Source organism: Ixodes scapularis, unplaced genomic scaffold (genome assembly GCF_016920785.2).
Source record: "Ixodes scapularis isolate PalLabHiFi unplaced genomic scaffold, ASM1692078v2 PGA_scaffold3__209_contigs__length_174095766, whole genome shotgun sequence".
Classification (NCBI taxonomy): Eukaryota; Metazoa; Arthropoda; class Arachnida; order Ixodida; family Ixodidae; genus Ixodes; species Ixodes scapularis.
This window is the reverse complement of record NW_024609868.1, coordinates 65,669,284-65,691,720: the sequence shown is the minus strand read 5'-3', so window position 1 is coordinate 65,691,720 and position 22,437 is coordinate 65,669,284. Positions and strand designations below refer to the sequence as shown.

The following is a 22,437-nucleotide window of genomic DNA, read 5'->3' as shown; positions in this document are numbered from 1 at the left end:
TCAGGGACCCCAGCAGCTCCCTCCGCAATCGTCGACTTTCAAGGGTTAGCATCACCGCAGGGCGCGGCGTGCGATAGACACGAAAGGCAGTTCGCCGCGGCCCACGGGGCTGCCAGCGAGTGTAGCAGGAGACGGGGACAGGCTTTGTTGACTTCCGCGTGTACACCAGCGACGTGCCACCGTAGGTGCGTTGGAAGCTACATGCTCGTTGGACCACTCATATGTGAATCTTTCACCACGTGACCAGGCTTTCGCTTATGCCCACACTCGGCGAATGGGGACAGGTGATGAAAGGGAGGTGGTTGATTGGTTCGGCGAGCACATAGCTTCCACATCACTGACAGCTTAGGAGTGAACAGAGTATAGAGTAATTTCCCCTCAGATCTTTCCACATTCTTTAAGAGTCGTGTTACTTCCTCGTTCTTAATTCCCAAGGAACTAATCAGTGTCAACAGTTTAACAAATAAACTCGATAAACCTTGATCGTTGAACCTTGAAAAAAATATTGAAGTTGTGTTCTAGGCACGAAAGCTCGGTAAACCTTAATAACGAACGAAGTACATCAACCGAGACGTACGTCTTGCAAAGTTTCGTTTAATAACAGTCAGGAGTTTTGTACACACCATGGGGCGCCACGCTTAAGTGCATTCATATATGTGGAAAATGCTTGTGTAGTGCCCTCTACAGTTTTCCGCTACTTAGGGACTGTAGCTTGCCAGGTTAGTCCATTGTGCTGTGCCCTCATGCAGCTTGCCGAATGGGCGACGAAGTAATGTGGTTGCAGGCTTAGAAAAATACATTGGGAATAGAAGTCACATTTGAAATCTTCCTAAATGCTCTAACTTCAAGCTCATATCTTTTTGAAGTCACTCTTAACAGCGAGACCGCTTTGACAAGATCTTTTTTTTTAATAACATCGAGCTGCTGTGATATAGCACCGGAAATACAATAGACTCTCACTAATTCAAACTCCAGGAAGCCGTGAATTTTGTTTCAATTATCAAACATTCATCTAAATATGATGCAAGATAAAGTTATGATTTGCCATATGAATGGCTACAGATGCAAAGCAAATATTCGATGATTTTCTGTACATAGGCCATAAGCATGTACAGATCATAAGCAGTTAAGCCACACATGAAACATTTGCGAAATGTATGACATAAGTTTATTTATCTCTCAAAAATGTTGTTTATCTTGGACTATTTAGACAGCACATGGCAACTCAAAACAAAAGTAAGTTTGTTCATCGTGCCAAGAAGTTATGTAATGTCGACTCTTAAGCAGGGGACACACAAGCAATGAGGACGTTCACCGCGCGCCAGTTCTCATAGAAACTTGCGTGGACGCTTTGATGTGGACCTCTGCGGCTCTGTTATGCCGCCACGTGCATCATGAGTGAGAACCCAACAGAGGGCGCATTTATTTTCTCGCGCATTGCATTATGGGAATGCAAGTGGGCGTATAACCGTGCGTTGCATTATGGGAAAATTTCCCCTCTAAACTTAAAGGGGCCCTGCAATCATATTTAAGCGTCTACCTTTTATGCGGTTTTCATATCTCTTGGGGTTCGGGCAAGCCAGCGGGCACGGAAAGAGTAGCTAAATATCAGTGCCCCATATTTTAACCGGACGACACGGAAACCTCCTCCACCGACGAGGGCGACCCGCGGTACCGAAAGCGCGCAAAATGTGACGCCTTTGGTCCTGGGCTTACTACTGGTCAGAGGCACTAAAAACTTCTTTCTGGTCGAAATACAAAATATAAGTGGCGCGAACCGTTTCAATTATTTATAAAAGTAGTTTTTGTTCACTATTATAGATGAAAAACAGAAAGAAATGCAGTTTATAAAGTACGAAAACAAGAAATGACCCGTCGACATACCCGCCGTCAAGCGGTGGCAAAGGCGGCGCATACTAGAAAGGAGTAGTGGGATAAGGTGCCGACACGGAAAAATCCCGGATGTACGCGTTGGCGCTGCAGTCGTATGGACAGGAGGATCCGATCGGCTCCGAGCGTTCCGAAGGCCTTCGGCGAGAGGCTTTGTCTCGCGGTTTGGTCGTTTCGCGGTATGGCAGCGCGAAGTGGCTCCCATTCTGAACTGATCTTTACCCCGTGTTTGCTGTCGTTTGTGGCCGATGAAGTGTCATGCCGAATTAGTGTTTAATCGCGCAGCAAACGCAATGAAAGCCGCTTTGGCTGCCCGCTGCATACAGCCTATCCAGAACATGCTTCAGTGGCGCCCTCTGGCGCCATCGACACGGAGTGCGGCGGCCGTGAGCGCTCGATGAGCTCACTATACCTCCTCTAGTACACGGCCACTCAAGCTAGGACCTACGACGCCATGAAGGAGGTTATTTTTTGCTTGTTTTTGTAATTCTAAATTGCCTATAACTTTTAAAATAAAGCGAATTTCGCGAAGAGAAAAGTTTCACTAAGTTACTACGTTCAGTGCGCTCAGGGTCGATGCAAATTTAAAAAAAAAACAGTAAAAAGTCCTTGCAGGGCCCCTTTAAGAGAAAATTTCCCCGCTAATTTTAGCGAAAAACTTTCCCCTCTAAATCTAGCGGAAAATTTTCCCCGCTAAATCTAGCTGAAAAGTTTCCCCGCTAACTTTCGCGCAAAAATTTCCCCCCCTATATTGAGCGGAAAATTTTCCCACTAAACTTAGCGGATATATTTCCCCACTAAATTTAAAAGAGACATTTCCCCGCTAAATTTAGCGGAAACCTTTTAGCGGAAAAAATTCCCTGCTAAGTTTTGTGGAAAATTTTCCAGGCTAAATAAGCGAAAATTTCCCGCTAAATGGGAGGGGAGGAGGGGATGTCCTCCCCTCCTCCTCAAGAGCTGCGCTCTAATTCGGCAGTGCAAAGATTTGTAAACTTCTTTCTATTCTTCTTTTTTTTTTATCAAGTTGCCGCTATTCTGGTTTGCAAAAGATTGCCGGCCTGTTTGCTCGCTCCAGTTACGCTGGTGATGTGTTCCAAACGCTACGCCTCAGAAGCTAAGCCTAACACTCGATTTTGATATCTTTCCAGGCAATAGCGAGAGACAAGACAGTGAGGAGGCAAGTCACCGCACTGCTCAAAACGAAGGAACAAACTTTAATAAAAACAAAGCAGTGTCGCCACAGACCGGCCAAGTGGATTGAAGAGCTGGCACGAGAATGAACGCTACACTCTACGCGCCTACGGTGTACCCTGTCTCAATAAAACTGTGCAGTGGACGCAAAGGCAGCGCTGGTTGAGGGGAGAATGGGAAGCACTAGGAAGCCTGGAGAGAAGAAAAACGTCCTCTCCCCTACAACGTTCCTTATTCTTGCCTTTTCTCCCCTCACCCACCATCACCCTTCTCTCCCTTCCGGCCTTCCTAGTTATTCCTAGTGCTTGCCATTTTTCCCCTCATTCAGATTTGCCTCTACGTCCACTGCATAGTTTTAGTGAGACAGAGTGTAGCTTCGACCGCACAAGGCTGCGCATTGTGAGGACAAGTTGGAGCGCGACTTGCGTCGCGACTCGGTTCTGTAACAAAACTTGGAAGTTTCAGTACCCTAGAAACATTCTGTGACTCTTCTGTTAACTAAGGAAAACCTGATAATTTATAGCTTCACTTCTTAAATTTGCTCATAAACCCTAGAGGGGGGAATTGATTAAAAAACAAAACACAGAGAAGCTTACTTTTTTTTACCGTTCCCTGTCCTAAGTTTATGATTGAAATTGTACACAAGCTTTCCTACATTTATAGTATTCCTAAATAGTATATTAAAAAATGGCACATGGGCTATTCAAATTCAGTACGGAATTCTGGTGCAACCATCAGTGCAGGTTGTGACAATAAAAGCTGGAACAAATTTAGCATATTTATTCTAATCGTAAGCTGCTTTAAATAAACTAAATAAGTGAGGAGCTCTTAGCATTCTGATATTGTTGTTTTTAGTACCGATTGTCAGCCATGCGTAGAGAGTACAAGTAAAATGTGTCAAGTTAACAGCCTCGTTCCTTTTCTGTTTTAAAATTTGCAGGGAGAAAGCCAGGCGTGCCCTTCTAACGAAGGAGAGTGAGGCGAGATCATGATAGACATAATTTCTTATTTTACGTTAACAAGTTGAAGAAGGTTGATTTGAGACATTAATACAACGCAGGCCAAAGGATCGGCACAATCTTTTTGGGGATCTAATCTTCTTTTCAAAATGCTTTTATTTGCAGGTGTCCAGCAGTGTGCCCTCTACTTCAAAAGGGTATACAGAAAACTGTGTAAGTATTTTATTGTGTTGTCGGAACGCTTCATTTTATAATCTTACATCTTACCAGTGGTACCCCGAGACAAATGGGTTGAGTTTCTGCCTCTCTTTGTAACTGATCAGGGGTGACACCAGCATCTTCTTCTTGTGGAGGGGGAGAGGGGAGGGAGTCATACGCTCGTATATGGCCAAACAGGTGTGTACGATTTATATATATTTGTTGGTGACGGGGTTATTGCCGACAACACCGTCCTTTTATATGGCTTTAGCTTGACCGCCAAGACTTTATTTATATTGGATCTAATACTTCTGCAATGGTGAGCAATATAAAATATTTGGGGTTCTGCAGCGCTGAGAGTGTGGGTGGACACACGTATCTGCCTAGGCCGACGTACCTGACCAGAGTGTCGAATCGAAATTTTTATCGGTTCGGTTCAGTTCCGGTTCAGTTCCGGAGAGCAAAAGTAACGGTTCGAGCTGGTTTTAACCGCTAAATTAAGTATATATTTTCCGCGTTGTTTTGGCAATACGCACTATTTCAAGCGTGAAACGAGTAACTCTATAGCTTTTGTCATTCGTACAATTCATTTTTGTTTTCAGGTAGCAAGAATAAAAAATGCACTATTTAATTTTAACGAAACAGTCAAAGAAAAACTAGATTAACATACAAAACGTCCTGTTTATACGAATCAACATCTATTTGTTTAACTCAGTGGCATATATTTTACCTGAATCGAAAGGCTATCCGTCTGTTAGGTCGCCTAAAAGAGCTGTGATTGGTACAACTTTGCGTCACAGTATTTGAAGTTGAATATTAGTTGCGCTCTTGAACTAAGGAATGACTTTCAGTGCATAAAATCATGAAATTCGCACCTCCTCGCTATATATATTGTGAAATCGTGTTTATAAAATATCTTTCACAATATATATTATGAAGACGCAACTGAGCTAAAAGTAATATTTTCCAAAATGTCACACAAGTCTAAGGACAGGCCCCTTTGCCCATTTTTGCTTGGCAACAAACCCAGTGGCGCCATCTCTTGTGTAGACCCGGCACACTTCCGGTTCACGTGTATTTCCTAATTTTCTCCTCATAATTCCTTCATCGTAAAAGTGATTCAAGACTGTCATTGCTGTAACTGGCCATTTTCAGAATATGGCGTGTACATTTGATTTCGAACTGACTGTGAAACCCGCCGTCTAGTTCAGAACCGGAAGTAGTTCGGGGCTATTCGCACTCTGGCGCCACCACATTTCAACTCACGCGAGAAAGAGCGAATAGAAACTCTGAGCGGCACTCACTTGGCTTGTTTTCATTACTAACACTGCTTATACTCAGCACCGTGATACGGGCAAATAACCATGCAGAAAAGGGAGATCAGAGTTGTACATTCAAATCTATACGCCCCTTCGTACCCCGATCAAATCTGGCCTAAAATAGCGCGTACTCAAGTGAACATTTTCGGCATAGTTTGGCATCTGAGGTTTGTTCTTGACAAGATGTCGGTCAATTCAATTTGCAAATAAGCGTCACCCTTGCCAATTCGTGATTTTTCGTTAAATAGAACAAAGTTGTATTTTATACTGTACTCGACATTGTCGCTACTTATCTGGTCACTTTCTGGCAGTCTGCGTGCGCAATCTTCATAGTTCGCCACACGCCCCTGTGTACTTATTTTTGTCCAGCCCACAGACACATAAAATTATTGTTCATCACGTAAAATAGGTAACAACAGACTCCTATAATTTTGAGAAGATAAATATGTGTAAGGAGACAATAGTTATTGAACGCCGATCACTTTTTGGCGTTTGCATCGAGGATGAAAATGCCGGAAAAGATTTGCAAAGCATATTTCAGATAATACAGCAATTAAATATATTTTTGTTATCATCAATCAATTTGACTGCATAAAGTTGAGACCGACACGGGAGGACGGTACCCGAAAATACTCCAGGTGCTGAGTCTGCGCGAATGTGCTTTCTTGTTCGCTGTTTGGCAGTGTGAAACACCAAGTCGAAGGGTATGCCTAAAAAAATGTATGTGCTGACATAATACATACATTTGAAGGCAAATTTACGAAATGTACAGAGAGATAATAAATGTTATTCTTCTCGATAATCTTATACATTAACTCCTTACTGTCAGAAAAAATGCATAGAGATGCAAGCAATGATATTCCTAATTACATATAAATAGCGCGAAATTCGGACAATATATTTCTAATATAAATCACATTTGGACATCGGCTTGCACGGTTTTGATACTTCACAAAACACCGTCTCGGGAGGCTAATGTTACATTCGGTTCTACGTGCACTTGTTTTGGGCTTTCATTTCAGTACTCTGTGCTTTGTCAGTCATTCGCACTCTAACAGTTTATTAGGCTGACGCTTATCATAATGAGACATGCTGTAGTGTTGAAAACATCGCATTTCCTTCTCTTTCTTGTCGTCGTCTGTCAATACCTCAGCCTCGGGTTTTTCACAAAAATGTTTAATCTGTTTAAGATGGTTTCCACGTGACATCATCGCACTGTATGCTGGTGGTCATTGCAATTTGTTCTTGCTGAGAAAATCAAATCCGGTGGTGCAAAATCCAAGCTGCAGAAGGTTTGCGCTCAGTGCAAGTCACATATTCGAGAGACATAGATTATTCTTGTTAGGTGTAGCGTTGTGACGAACGGCGCGGGAGTGTGGCACCACAAAAACGCGCTTCCTGGCAGAAGTGGTTTTGCAAACAAAGTAGTTTCATGAACCGCGCTTTCAGGTCTGTGCCGAAGATGCGGAGCAGAGAAACCTTTACAACACAGTATGTTTTAACCCGTTCCCCCCTCTCTCCCCTTTTCTTTTTTCGATGCTCCTCCAGATAATAGTTTGTATTAGTTTGTATTCCCGAGAAACTCCCACCTCCATTTTGGGGTATTACTTTGACAATTATATTTGTGACATTGGTTAACAGTAATCCTCAATTTCTTTGCACCCCAAAACTGTGAAGTTTAAACAAAATACGGAGGTGCTGAACTGGGGGAAAATTGAGAATGACTCCTGCGAGACATTCCTGTAAGCGGCTGCCTACGTTCGGCTGTCCCTCTGAGACCGCTAGGATATTTCTTTCAGGTATCCCTCCCGTGCACACTTATAGTTCTATTTATCGTTCGATGAATATGTCACAATTAGTATTTTCAATGATTTTATTCTCGGGGACAACTGTCTGGGACAGTTCAGCAACAACAAAAACACGTTTGGGTACCTCAATGATGTGTACATGTAAAATGGGTCGTGAAACAATTTTTGTACTTTCAGTAAATACCACTAAGAGCTAATCCCTGACGTTAATAACATGCAAAAACACCCATTAGTTTTCCTCTCCGCTCAATGGAAGACGCTGGAAAAATAAAGGAAAGGTTTTCCCCTCCTCAACTTTCTATTAAAACGAGTGGCCACGTGATCTGACACTAATTATAGTATACCATCAGTGTTCATGATAGTCATGCGCTGGGGTTTAAAAAAAACAATCATGAGTTGAGGTTTAGACATAGTTACAGTTCAGCAGCTATTACCATCTATGATTGAGCACGAGCCATTACCCGCGAATGTTTGAAGATGCTGATAGTCATGAGGCCGAGCACTAGACTCGGGTTCATGACAACAGAGTATGTCACGTTTTCATGAGACTCGCGGTGACAATTCGTGATGCTTCGTGACGTCACGATGTCAACAACGCTAATAAATCTAGTGACGTTCTCAATTTAAGTAGACCTGATGCAGTAAGTCACGCGACTACGTAACGAGCCACGTGGTGTGACATTACTTGACAGCATGTGTTCACACCATGACGTCACGTGAGCATGTGACAGATGATGAATCATAGTGCCAATACAAAAGCGCCACGAACACCTACAATTTCTCACACACTGCAATTCGGTATATGATAATTTGATCACTACGCAGAAATACTGCTGTCAATTTTTTGTTTTTCAAAAGTTTTTTTTTTTTTGTAGTATTAAAAAAGAATATACCTTGGACCGTTTTGAACCGATTACCGTTATATTATGGCGGCGACGATTTCGGTTCGGTTCAGTTCCAGTTCGAATAAAAATAACGGTTCGGTTCTGGTTTTTGGTCCGGTTCAATTCCTGTTCGACACTCTGCTCCTGACTGGCAGTGCTGCTGGATATACGGAGAAGGTGCCTGATGTTCACATTATTCCCTTTTCAGGTATCGAGCACGCTTCGATTATTGAGCAGGCTTTCAGGTATTGAGCGGCCTTCTTCTTTACTTTTTATTTCTGTTCTTTCACCTCTTTGTCAGTTCATTCCTGAAGCTTTTTCTTTTTCATTCTTTTCTTTGACATCAAGCATAGTAACTTTTATTTCACCTGACATTTATTTAGAGCATTTTTTATTCCAGATTCGCAGCTTCTTAAACTTCTTCGTCGTTTGCTTCTTTATAAATCTTCCATTTTCTTTTTTTTTTTTAATTTCTAATCTGTCTTACTCTTGTGTATTAAAAAGGCAGTTGATGGCCAGCATTTGTCCTGTCCACTTCTATTAGTCCTCATTCTTAGTGCTGTTTTGTGTCCCTAATAAGGCTGTTCTTCATGTCAATAAAAGATAAAGTTCGTAAGGTATGTTATGTTTCGTTATTCCTTTGCAAAGCCTCCACAAACGGGTCAGGGATGTCTTGTGGTGCACACGCGTCATGCCAGATTTTATACAGAAGCAAGTCCAGTACACTCGCATTCGCGACTCCAGCGAACTATGGGGGTGCGCTGGTCAAGCAAAATGGCGGATGAAAGGAGGTCGTCTTCGTCGTTCAGCACGCGGACCACCATAAAGTTCTTACACTGCGACGTAAAATCGGCGGTACATATGAAAGCAAAGCAATTTTTCGATGGCAGAAATCTTCTTCTAGTCAGTGTGTAGGAATGACACGGCGGAAGCATAAAGGTAATTACTGGAAACTATGTTTCTATGATGCCTACGAGAACCAAGCAGCGATAGCAGATGACAGAGTCGAAACGACCCCCTCTCTTGAGCTTCTCGACGCTACCGCTATGCGATGTCGATTTTGCTGGAGTCGCCAATAAGCCTCACTAAGACCCTGAATGCCTGCGGGTACGAACACCATATACACGACCCATGCTCACGTAAGGGCCCGGCAAAGGTATACAGGTGCCATTCAGGCATACGGAACCCGTATACCCGAACCACATGTAGGTATGCAGGATTTAATTGCTGTATAGGCATACATGAATTGGATTCCGTATAGGCATATGGGATTTGAATCTTGTATACACCTTTTCAAAAAACGCTCCTAGGCCGCCGCCATGTTGCTGATGCTGATGCGGCTGGTGCGACTCTCGCGCCCACTATAAGCTTGAAATTTTCTACCACTCTCTGACTGTGAAGACCCGCTCAGAGCGATTTTCTACCTATGTTTTACGGCTTTGTATTCGACGTTTTCTGGCCTTTTTTTAAAGTTCTCACTTATTTTTTATGCGCGGTGCGTACCCTTTTTGTGTTATCTTCCACTGTGAGAAATAGGGCTGGTATGTGCCTGCCATTCAAGCTTTTCTGCTCGACATTCACGGGAAACGAAGGAGAAGAAGGACGTCGAAAGGCCCTCGTCGCGATTTTGCGAACAAGGGGAACTGTTCTCCCAATCCTAGAAATAATACGCGTTGAGTCCTCAGTCATCCCCAAAAATAGATGTCCCGGTTTAGATGGGAAACGGGTCAGTCGCGTTCGTTCATTTGCCTCGGTGCTGTTGTGCAAAAAAGGAAGCTTTCCCCAAATTGTGCCTCAAAACGAAGCCATCTTGGATTCCGCCCGATCGTCAAAATGTGACTGTCGTCTACTGTGACTGTGTTATTTGAGATCTTTGTCAAATAAATTATTTTTAGATAACGCTGCATCGTGTGGTACGTACTACATATTGTTCGAATGTTAACACTTGCTAAAGTGTATGTCTCTGTCCTGTCCATCGGTAAACACGCATTTGCATTTCGGCTATCTTCTGTTGTAAATTATTTTCGACAGCTAAGTGCTTTGTCGTTTGGCACGCGGCTGATCGGGAGGTGCCGTCAAAACTTATCGTAAAAATACGACAACACGACAACTAACATTCCAGTCGCATTCGTTCTGTCGCTCGCGTACCCAACAAAAGTAATTTACAGGTTGTTCTTATTTTTTTTTTGTGCCTTTTTTTCATATGTGGTACAATGCTTTCTCAATGTCCTCGGAAAATACATGCACCATGAAACACAACATACAGCGGGAGAAGACGATAATTCAGCCACCAGCAGTCTCTGAAACTGCGCCCACACAGGCTGCGCCAATCGAAATCACAGTCTACTCGGTTAGGGTTAGCAAGGACGCCGGTGAGAGTCTACCCAGTGACTGGGGTAGAAAACGGTTTGTTGCCCTTGGGGTCGAGTGTTTCTTGGAAAGGTGTATAGGCATACGAGATTTGGATCCCGCATACGTATACGGGATTTGGATCATGTATACTTGTACAGGATCCCGAATAGGGTTTATACCCAGATCCCGTATAAGAAATATATGTACAAAAATTTTCAATAGGGGCTTGCGCGCCGGCGCGGTTTTGTTTTGTTGTTGTTTTGTCTTTGGCTCCGCCCACTTGCAACGCCTAGTATTTCAAGATATGCACGCCAGCCATGGCTTGAAATTTCATACGCCGCACCATTGTGGCGAAGAAGCTTTCCTCTGTGGGAGCTCTGACGTTGCTTCTCTTTCCGGCGCTCCATCCTCAAACACTCAGTCACTTTTGCACAAGACTACGTAGAGGATCCAGAAGCAGCAGTCCGGGCAGCAGTCCGTCCAGCAGTCTGTCCAACAGTCATCCTCTTTCTTCTTCTTGTGATCGACTCTGAAATAGCAGGAAAATTGAGCTTGCTGAAAACACTGGACACTCGACCGGCGGTTTTCTGGAGAAAAAAAAACGTATTTCGAGCCGCAACTTGTGTTCTGGGTAGTTGGACTTTTATATGTCACCTACAAATAAAAACATTGGCAGGCATAAAGACCCTGTCAGTGCCCTTTTTGAGGAAGTAAATCAGCTTGTCCCAGGAATAATGCTCTTAAGGGTGTAAAATGTTTTAATGTGTATGTCAAACAAGCCAGCAAAGAAATTAATTGTCTCGCTTAAAGTATAAACTGCACGTATGCGATTTGGCGAGCGCCGAGACAACCGACCAGCTCCGCTGTCGCTCAGTCAGTCGCGAGACGAGGCAAACCACACGAAAGCGATGGGAGCAAGCAGCCAAGCTGATGAGCGATGTTTTATTGGAATCCAAAAACGGGACGACGCGGCGAGGGGCAGTGAAGAATTTTCGGTGCTCGTCGCTGACTCTCGTCGCCGTCATTCGTCTCGTCGCTCGCTAAATCACTTATATGCAGTGCAGCCTTAAAACGTGTCGTTCCCGCTTCACTGAGGCAAAATACCGTACCAATAATCGTCCTCTGCGTTGTGCAATTTTCGTCTACTAGTGTGTGGAATTTGTTCCGAACATGCGCAGCAGCTGTCTCCTGAATAATATAGGACGCCTAGTGACACGGCATTTTTCTCCTAGATGATAACCCAAACCTGGGTGATAGCACTGGAAAGGTGTACACGAACCCCAGCAATTCTGTTCCCTAAGCATATTTTGTAATATCCAAAGTTTCCACTACTTTAAGAGTTCTGTCACCCTCAATGTTGAACCTTTGAATTAATGTAACAAAGGTCAGCGATTAATCTGTTAAGCGCTATTAATCTGCGCACAGCACTAAAACGTAACGCTATGTTTCGTTTTTTCTCTGTTTCTTTACGTTCAGTTTTCTTTTCTCCCCAGAGGTTATACGAAGTAGTCATGAAGGTTGCGACAAATAGAGCAGAGTTTGTCGACTCTTCGCCATACGTGACGCCACTATCACATGGCCGTGCCAAGAAAGTGTCTTGACTCTAATATTAATGAATAACTCGGCCCCTGGTCGACAGCGTTCAGTAGCTTCTCAAGGTTATGCTTTCACTCGATTCGTCTTTAACCATATAACAAGTATCTGAAATAAAAAGAGGAGAACCATGTTGTTTTGCATTGCAAAGATGAACCCTGTATTACCGAAAGCCCAGACTCCGCCAGAATGATAGAAACAAAGAAAAAACGGCTTGGGCCAGATTCTAAATTTTCGAAACTTACACTCAATTTAATATTTAAAAGCGAGCTTTCTGTATATATTTATATATATATATATATATATAAGTCAGAGATCCATACTTTCGGAGTTGCTATGCCAGGAGTTTATTACATGTATTACGACAGTTTCGCCGAGAGGCTCGGCTTCGTCAGGAGATGGCATACATCTATATATATATATATATATATATATATATATATATATATATATGGGTGATTTCATCTCAACTCAGGCACGGATTTAGGGTCAAATTTTTAATTTTGACGAAAAAAATATATGTTTTGGGGCAATTCCTATAATAAAAGAAGACGTAAAGGGTTATCTCGTCGGATTTTTTGTTCTCAAGTTATGGACCGTTGAAGCGGTCAAGGTGGAAATTGATGTTTTTCCAGCCTATCGGAGGTGCCATATTTCACTCCATCCCTTTTCCCTACTTTTTACGCTACATCAATATAACTTTTTGGGAACACTCTAGACATAGGCTTTTTCATGCTAATTAAGCGTCTAGGTCATAACATTCTTAATGATTTTTTTTTTTATTTGTCAAACCGCCTCTCTGTGACGATATTTGACGAAGTTCAGCAAGCTGTGCTGTGTGACCTAATCAACATATTTTTATGATCTTTATATCACCGTAAAGCACCAATTATGCTCTTTCTTTTGAGTATAATTTCAAAATTTTGCCACAAGTATATAATGCGCTATATGTGCCTGAAAAACGAATATTTCGGAAAACTAGCAAGTTTGGAGTCAATTTTCTAAAAAACCCCACTTTTTATTTTTTTTCATTTTTTATTCACAGTTAGTTAATATAGTAGTCTATCAGGAACTACCAACAGAAATTGTAATATATTGTTTGTATGGCCGCTATTAAGACTCGAATCTCGTGCTATGAGCGTTTTTAACTGGACTTCGCACAGGCGCTCTGCTGAGCAGAAGTTTGGCCTATATAAGGTTTTCTACTTATCGTTAGCCGTTACCTAATATCCAACCATAAACAATGAAAAACATTTTGAGTAGTGCTCTTAAACAAAGTTACTTAGAAGTCTGTATTCACAAGTGCGAGCGCATCTTTTTCTCCCAATACGGGGGAATGCAGATCGTTAGAGAAGTCCTCTGAGACCTTTTGCTTTCGGCTCCGAAATTTTACAGATGCCACCCCAGTCAGGCGGCGTGTATAGAAAACTTTATCTTGAACATCATGGGGCTACCGCCTCTATCTTCGTCGGGGTCCTGGAGCCTCTAAGGATTATGCCTTTGGATGCGACCGACACGGAAACCCTGATTGTCGGGAGAACAGGCGTTTCGAGGTCAGAGTTTACGTCGCAAGCCCCCCTCTGTCTCTCCAAGCTCACCTCCTCGTCCTTCTAACACAACCGTGCCACTAATCCGCGGGCACTAGAAGAGACGCCGCTGCTGCGTGGCACTTAGATTACCCGCGAGGCGGAGAGCGAATGTTTAAAGGGGCACTGACACATCAAAATCATATTTTTTTTATTATCCGAAACGATTGAAAACGATGCCGGGACATTACCCTCAAAATTTGAAACTTGGGAGTTCAGTATTTGTGAAGTAAAAAAACAATTTCTAAATGCCGAATTCGAAGTTCCCGCGCGATCGGCGCCGGTGCCTTGACGTCAAAAATCGCGGAGACCTGAGAGTCGACTTTCTTTCACCCCTCCCTGCTGTTGCCATGGCGACCCAAAGCGAGGAGGAAAGGAGCGATTGCCATCGTTTCGGCGGACCGGTTTTGAGCGGTGTCGCCTGTTTTCCGTTGGAGGATACAAATCCAGGAGACGGCACCACAACGAACTCCCGATTTTTGGTATTTCAAAAAGAAGGGCCGTAGTGCGTTCGCAATTGCGTTAAAAAACATGTTTTACGATTGCCGTAATTAAATGTTATAGAGATGTCGCCTACAAAGCTTCTAAATTTCCTGATTTTTGACGTCACCGATCAAAAGAAGCGAGGAGGCGAGAGGCGGGAAAATCAAACGCCAAAAATAAAAAGGCGCGCGCGCGCGCGGGAAAATTTTTTTTCGCGATGCGGTTTTTTTTGCGTGTTTATGACTGCAACTTGCATCGTTTTAGACAATAAAAATAAGTACGACCTTTGGGGTGTCAGTGCCCCTTTAAGTATGGGCCGACGGGAAGATTGGGGACCCAAAGGAAGCCAAATCTTCGCACGTCGTCTAACTGATAATAGCCTTCTCGTTCCCCTTCTGGCTCTTTACTTGAATTCCTAAGCCGCGGCGGAAAGCTGGTACTCATTCTACCTCCGTGCTGTCTGAGCTGGATGAACTTAAAACTGCTCCTGCTTTGAAAAAGCCAGAAGTGTTCGTTAAGGCCCGTTCACACTCTTGCGACCGAGTACGACCGAGAAAGACCAGACCGGTTTTTAAGCCTCTTGCGATCTCTTAGGACCAGCTCCGCTGCATCGCATCCGGTCTTAAGAAGTCGCAAAAGGCTTAAAAACCGGTCTGGTCTTTCTCGGTCGTACTCGGTCGCAAGAGTGTGAACGGCGCTTTACTGCCATGGCTAATACATTATTCAGTTCAGACCGGAAAGTGTGCGCCGACTATTCAAGGAGACACAAGAGAAGAGTGTTTTACGGACGCCATTTTCGTCAAGTCTCGGAGCTAAACCTAAGTTTTCTTAAGCAAGTTCTACCGGCTGAGGACGCCCAGCGCGTAAGCCCTGGAGATGTTCTGTGCAATAACTGCTACACAAAGTTCTTGGGTCAGATTGAAGAACATAAGCAAGGACAGGAAATGTTGTCATCAAGCTCATCGTCATCATCCCTGAAACCAGCGGACAGATCATTCGTCGACGAGGAAGCCCTGGTCCAAGGAGTGTCTGAAGCAATTGATGCTGCCGAAGTAACTGTGACACCGCTTAAACTCCCTTCTAGCGTGACCCCACGAAGTCGTACCGGCTATGTTAAGCGAAAAAAATCCGAGATAACCGCGGACTTCAAAAAGAAAATTGGTCGTAAACTAAGTGACGTGTACGGAGAACCTACGGGCAGAGACAAAGAAGATCCATGCTCCTCGTGCTCCGACTGGGTCAGGAATTTACAAGCAGCCTACGTCAAGAGGGCGTCGCAGCTAGAACGCTACCGCCTCTTAACTCTCTTTCCATCTAACCTCAAAAAGAGAGATATCCTGAAAGCAATTCCTGAAGTGACAAAGTATGCTTTGGACCAATCAAGAATGCTGAAAAAAAAAAATGGGGGTCTGGGCGTCACCTGACCCATACCAAGGACATGCTCTCAACGAAAACGATGTCGCTCTTGCGTTGACTTACTACACATCAGATGCGAAAGACTGCTCAAGACAAAGCCCGAACAAGAAGGATGTCGTAAGACTTTTTATTGATGGTCAGGAAGTCTTCGTCACGAAGCGATTTATGACGAGATCTATTAGGGAAACCTACAAAGAATTCAAGGCGGCCAATCCCAAGTCAAAGATGGGCCTAACAAAATTTTATTCTCTTCGGCCCAAGTGGGTTAAGAAACACCCTGTACATGAAGAGTGTGTGTGTGACGTGTATGCTGCGCCAACTTCATACTCTGTCTGACATCTCTGTCAAATGCGGCGGGGAAGACCATGACCTTTGAAGACGTCCAGAAAATTTTTCTTTGTGAAAATCCTTCCCAAAACTGCTTCTTGCTGAGGTGTGAAGCCTGTTCGAACCGGAAGGACATATCCCTCGAGATGCTAGGGATGAGCGCTGAAGATGAACTGGAGTTGACACTGTGGGAATCTGGTGGCGAGTTGGTGAAAAAACATTTGGAGGCCACTGCTTTTCTTAACGAACTCAACAAGTGGACAAAGAAATACATACCCCACTATTATATTCGGCGCGCACAACAGAGAGAAATATGGCTTGAAAAAGCAAATGTGAAGCCACGTGTCGTAGTCCTCCACTTTGATTTCGCCGAAAACTGGAGTATTGTGCTCCAACGTGCAGTGCAAAGATATCACTGGAAAACCAAGATGGTGACAATCTTCACCTGCGTTGCGACGGCCACGAAGGGAACACTAAGTTTCGGCGTCGTGAGTGACGATACCTGTCATGATTCTGCACACGCGCTCTTTGCGCTCACAATGATTGAAGACAGGCTCAAGGAACTCTTGCCCGTTTTTTTGGAGCTAATCTATGTTTCGGACGGCGCTCCAAGCCATTTCAAAAATCGGCACCAATTACACGAATTTCAGAAGAAGTTTGTTGTCAGCAGGTGGATATACTCGGCGTCAGGGCACGGCAAAAGCGCGTGCGATGGAGTGGGTGGTGTGCTGAAGCATCATGCGTCACTGAATAACTTGAAAACAACTGAACTGAGCTCCATAACTAACGCGCGTAGGTTCGTTGAAGCTCTCGGCCAGAAAATCAAGGGGATAACGCTTCTCTTCATCGACCAAGAGGAGCTGTCTCGTTATCGGGAGCTTAAAAGGAAGGAGTGGGAGAAGGCAACCCCATCGAAAGGCATCCAATCTTCTCATGTGTGGAGCAAAGCAATGGGGGAAGGGGGAGGTGATGTGGTCCTAGAAAGAGTTTACCAAACCCCAGAATAGACAGAGCTAAATGGTGGGACCGTGAAAAGGCCGGACCGTTTCAACAGTGCGTTCATCCTTGTCCCCCTGTGAGTGCGCGCTGTGTGATCAGACGACGCGCCATAGACTTTGACACTGAACTGACTGCAATTTGGACAAAGCGAAAGCTGGCTCAGAATCGCATCAACCTATTGTCTCGAAATGTGCTACGTCGAAAGATGACTATCCCTATCCCAGGTGTTTATCACTGTTTTTGTGTGAGCAGCGCCGTGTAGTATTGAAAAGGTACTGCGTCGTCTATCCGTAAACCAGACGGAATTTGGCGGTGTTCAATTCGTTTTAAAGTTTATATTTGTATTAGCTTTGAGTGTATTTTATGTTAATTAGGAGTATATGAGACATTTGGTCAACACATTTTGATATATTTTATGCAATGAACATGTTTAGGTTACATGAAATATTACTTCCCTTCTCTGGTTACGTGCCGCATCTTGAGTTTAAAATTCCGAACTTTATATGTAATTGTCATATTTTCTTGTGTCAAACAGATATGCAGTGCATATACATATGTGCGATTTAGTATCTGACGCTTAGGAAGTACTGTCTATTTTGTGCTCATACGGGCTCTTTCGTAAAATAACGAGCATTTTGTGGCGTGTAAGGACGAGCATTTTGTGGCGTGTAAGGCTTCAAATGCGTTAGTCATGTGTTTAGGTTTCATTTCTATTTGCAGTGATTCATGCCAGGTTACTTAGACTTTTCCCACGTGACTTAAGTTTGTCCGTGAGTTTAGATGTTACGTACTTCTCCGTCAATACATAAGGCGGAGCTCACACACCTTTCAAATCACCCAGTGCCAAGTAAATAAATATTGTAAGGATAAATATTGTTACTTCACTTGCTTTTACGCTCAGATATTGTGGTAAATACTAACATTAAATAGAAAACTTTACATTGGCCAAAATTCTGCTCAGCAAAGTGCTTGTGCGAAGTCCCGTTCAAAACGCTCATAGCACAAGATTCGAGTCTTAATAGTGGCCATACAAACAATATATTACAATTTCTGTTGGTAGTTCCTGATAGACTACTATATTAACTAACTGTGAATAAAAAATGAAAAAAATAAAAAGTGGGTTTTTTTAGAAAATCGACTCCAAATTTGCTAGTTTTTCGAAATATTCGTTTTTCAGGCACATGTAGCGCAATATATACTTGTGCCGAAATATTGAAATTATACTAAAAAAAAAGAGCATAATTGGCGCTTTACGGTGATACAAATATCATAAAAATATGTTGATTAGGTCACACAGCACAGCTTGCTGAACTTCGTCAAATATCGTCACAGAGAGGCGGTTTGACAAATAAAAAAAAAATCATTAAGATAGTTATGACCTAGACGCTTAATTAACATGAAAACGCCTATGTCTAGAGTGTTCCCAAAAAGTTATATTGATGTAGCGTAAAAAGTATTGAAAAGGGATGGAGTGAAATATGGCACCTCCGATAGGCTGGAAAAACATCAATTTCCACCTTGACCGCTTCAACGGTCCATAACTTGAGAACAAAAAATCCGACGAGATAACCGTTTGCGTCTTCTTTTATTATAGGAATCGCCCCAAAACATATATTTTTTTCGTCAAAATTAAAAATTCGACCCTAAATTCGTGCCTGAGTTGAGATGAAATCACCCATATATATATAATTGTAATCCCGTTTTCAGAAGCACTCGTAATATGTCTTTATATATCCGCGGGCTCTGCTGGGCCGCCGTTTTTTCACGAAAATATTTTCGAAAATTTCTCGTAACTTTTTAAGTTTTTATTCAGACAACGGTATAGGTTCTGAAACTTTCTCACTTATTGCCAACCGCTGGAGCTAGAGTCGAGTAGAAACTGAGCTTCCAACGACACTTAGTTTATTCTTTCGACGCGAAACATGCGGCTTTCATTTCTCCAACACTCGGTATAAACAACACGCGCGCACACGTGCCAAAGAGCTTCCCATGCTCCCAACGATCTTGCGTTCAATCGCCACCCCTGTCAACACCACCTAGAATAATCATGGCCGCCGTGAAACGTCATTACAGTTGGATGGCGCCAACTCCGTCACTGGGCCCGAGCCCGACACCGAGCGTCCTTCGACGCGCTGATTGGACCCGAGGCCCAGCTGAACGCTGACGCAGCACTCGTGTCCAATTGGCCTCATCGCTCGATCTCACCGTGATGACGTCAGAATTCTAGTGCACAGGCTTGGATTATTTCAAGAGGTGTTGCCCCTACCCATTCAGATCTGGGTAAGCTTCGTACCGGCGTGAGATCGCGCATCTCTATTGTGTGATGCATGTTAAAGGCTCCGGGATAGCAGTGGTACTGCAGTGGCTAAATTTCTCGTCGATATAGCACAGACACCGGATGCCCATCGGGGCAGGCACGTAGCCAGGGGGGGGGGGGGGGGGGGGGGGAGCATGGGGCCCGGGCCCCCCCCCCCCCCCCGAAATCTTCCATTTTGCTGGGACCCCCCTCTCCCCCCTCCCCCTCATACAGCACTTTGTCGTGGGTGCCCCCCCCCCCCCCCCCCCCCCGAAACAAGAACCTGGCTACGTGCCTGCCCCCCTTCGGGGTTTACTAACTTCCCACAGTGTCAACAAAACCACGAGACGATCTTAAAGCGCTCACTTGTAGCGGTGGCGCCGTGACACAGGGTGTGCGCTGCTGCGGTAGGTAGTAGGGAGCGTCCTGCTGCGGTGAAGGGTGGTAACCCGCAAGTGGCGCCTGCAACTCCGGCTCGGGCAAGTAGTAAGCGTTCGGCTGCTGTTGCCCGTTGCTCATCGCAACGTCGGCCCGAGCTCGCTGGCTCTAGATCTGTCCGGAAGAGTAGAAGAGTGGTTTAGAGACGGGAACAAACCGAACATATCGAGCCAGTCGTCGTGGTCATGAGGAAGTTGCGTAGGAACGAAATATAGAAAATTAAAGGGTCAATAGCGATTTCTGGGCAAGTAGAAATTCGTGGTTGTGAAAAGAGGGAGCCAGAACACGTTTCAAGTCGCCACTTTCAACGAAACCAAGCTGTGATTGACCACTTGGGTCGCAGTCAGGAAGGAAGGTTTTTCACTGCTTTCAGCGAGAAACCTTGGCAAAGTGTGGCAGCCACACCGTGACGCCTCCAATGCAAATAGCCGAGCTGCGCGCGGCACCAGAGTGAATCCACGCCGCTTGACGGCTTTGGGAACGGAAGATTGCCCGCATCCGCCTGTACGCACTTCCAACTTAAAGCGGCCCTGCAATCATATTTAAGCGTCTACCTTTTTTGCGGTTTCCACGTCTCTTGAAGTTCGGGCAAGCCAGCGGGCACGGAGAGAGTAACTAAATATCAGTGCGCCATATTTTAATCGGACGACGCGGAAACCTCCTCCGCCGACGAGGGCGACCCGCGGTACCGAAAGCGCGCAAAATGTGACGTCTTTGGTCATTGGCTTACTACTGGTCAGAGCCGCTAAAAGCTTCTTTTTAGTCGAAATACAAAATATAAGTGGCGCGAACCGTTTCAATTACTTATAAAAGTAGTTTTTGTTCACTATTTTAGATGAGAAAAGAAACAAATGCAGTTCATAAAGTACGGAAACAAGAAATGACCCGTCGACATACCCGCCACCAAGTGGTGGAAAACGCGGCGCATACTAAAAAGAAGTAGTGGGATCAGGCGCCGACACGGAAAAATCCCGGATGTACGCGGCAGCGCTGCGGTCGTATGGACAGGAGGATCCGACCGGATCCGAGCCTTCCGAAGGCCTTCGGCGAGATGCTTGTCTTGCGGTTTGGCCGTTTCGCGGTATGGCAGCGTGGAAGTGGCTCCCAATCTGAACTGATCTTTACCCCGTGTTTGCTGTCGTTGGCGGCCAATGAAGTGTCATGCCGAATTAGTGTTTAATCACGCAGCAAATGCAATGAGAGCCCCTCTGGCTGCCCGCTGCATACAGCCTGTACTGAACATGCTTTAGTGGCGCCCTCTCGCGCCGTTGACACGGAGTGCGGTAGCCGTGAGCGCTCGCGCTGAGCTCACTACCCTTTTTCTAGTTCACGGCCGCTCAAGCAACCAAGGACGTCATGAGGGAGGTTATTTTTTGCTTGTTTTTGTCATTTTGATTTGCCTATAACTATTAAAATAAAGCGAATTTCAAGAAAATAAAAGTTACACTAAGTTACTACGTTCAGTGCGCTCAGGTTTGGTACAAACTAAAAATTAATAAAAACGTGCTTGCAGGGCCCCTTTAACAAGCGTAGCCCGCTCTAGGTCGCGCGACAATCGCGCAGCTGCCCGCTTCTGTCCTGTGTGCTTCCCAAAAGCGCAGTGGCGGCGCGGACGGGTTCCACGTGTGCGATTTGGTCCTACACCGCCACTCGATTCGGCGTGCACAATGATGTTTTGAACAAAACCAGATGGTTTTATGACCTCCGCTCACGCCGTTTCAGGTCGACGAGCAGTCAGAAATGAAGAAATTCTCCCTCAATTCCCTCTTTCCATTCGAGAAAAATGGGAAACCCTCCTCATCTCTGCGGAGAGTAGCGCCAACGTAGCGCAGACTCGCACCTGTGTGGAGCAGAGAAAGAAGAGGGCGATAGGAAATGGAGAGGAGGAAACTGGTTTTCTTCTCGGCAGAAGACGATGCGTAAAGGTGTTTCATACAAAAGACACAATGTTCACTAACGACGTGATGACAGCATCATCTGCGGCACTCCTCGAGCATGTTCGAAGCATGTTTGTCTCATTAGCTTCGAAGACTGATTTTTGAACGACCCATGTGACCGTCATCCAAGGAAGAAACGCGCCTTACACAGCGTTTGCAGACTGTCTTTTGTTCGATGTAGCAACAGTGGCTGCTTCAAGGCTGGCTCACACGTTTGCGTTCAAGTGTGATCGACTGGCAGTGCAGCCGCTTGCGACAAACTAACAACAAATAACGGCGCCAGCGTGCCAGCGCTGGCGCCATCTATCAAGTAGCCCTCGAACTCTTCAAATCTGCGTATAACTATAGACTGAGGGTATTGGAGTAGTTGCGAGATCAGACCATGCACCACCTACCAGAAATGATTGCTTATAACATCGCAAGGAGTATTTCAAGCACACAGCGAGAAAATGGTGCGCGTTAAATATACTCTGATCAGAAGTGTTCCGTGGCTGCTCGATAGGTGGCGCCAGTGTGTTTTCTCGCGTCATAAAGCATGTCGCAAGTGGTTTCCGCGCAGTCCATCTCGCTCAAACGCAAATGTGAGAATCAGCATAAAAAGTAAACGATAGCTGGCTCATGCGTCATAAAGACCTCTCGCGAGAGTCTCTTGTGCCACGGGTCAAATTTTGCGATAATCTTCGGGTGTACGACGCTTTCCTGAAATGTAAATTTATTTACGCTAACTCTCTTCCCATTTCTTATGCTTAGCGGGAGTGGCG

At 44.6% G+C, this 22,437-nt stretch overlaps 1 protein-coding gene across 1 annotated transcript; it reads right to left on the bottom strand.

Moving 5' to 3' along the window:
• Positions 1-10,861: 10,861 nt before the first annotated feature.
• Positions 10,862-19,820, bottom strand: LOC115331966 (endogenous retrovirus group K member 24 Gag polyprotein-like). The gene is made up of 2 exons (XM_042293010.1): positions 19,651-19,820; positions 10,862-11,130 (listed from the first exon to the last, which is right to left on the bottom strand). Exons 1-2 carry the CDS (start codon positions 19,818-19,820, stop codon positions 11,019-11,021), a joined length of 282 nt encoding a protein of 93 aa, XP_042148944.1. The 3' UTR covers positions 10,862-11,018.
• Between the last annotated feature and the right edge of the window lie 2,617 nt (positions 19,821-22,437).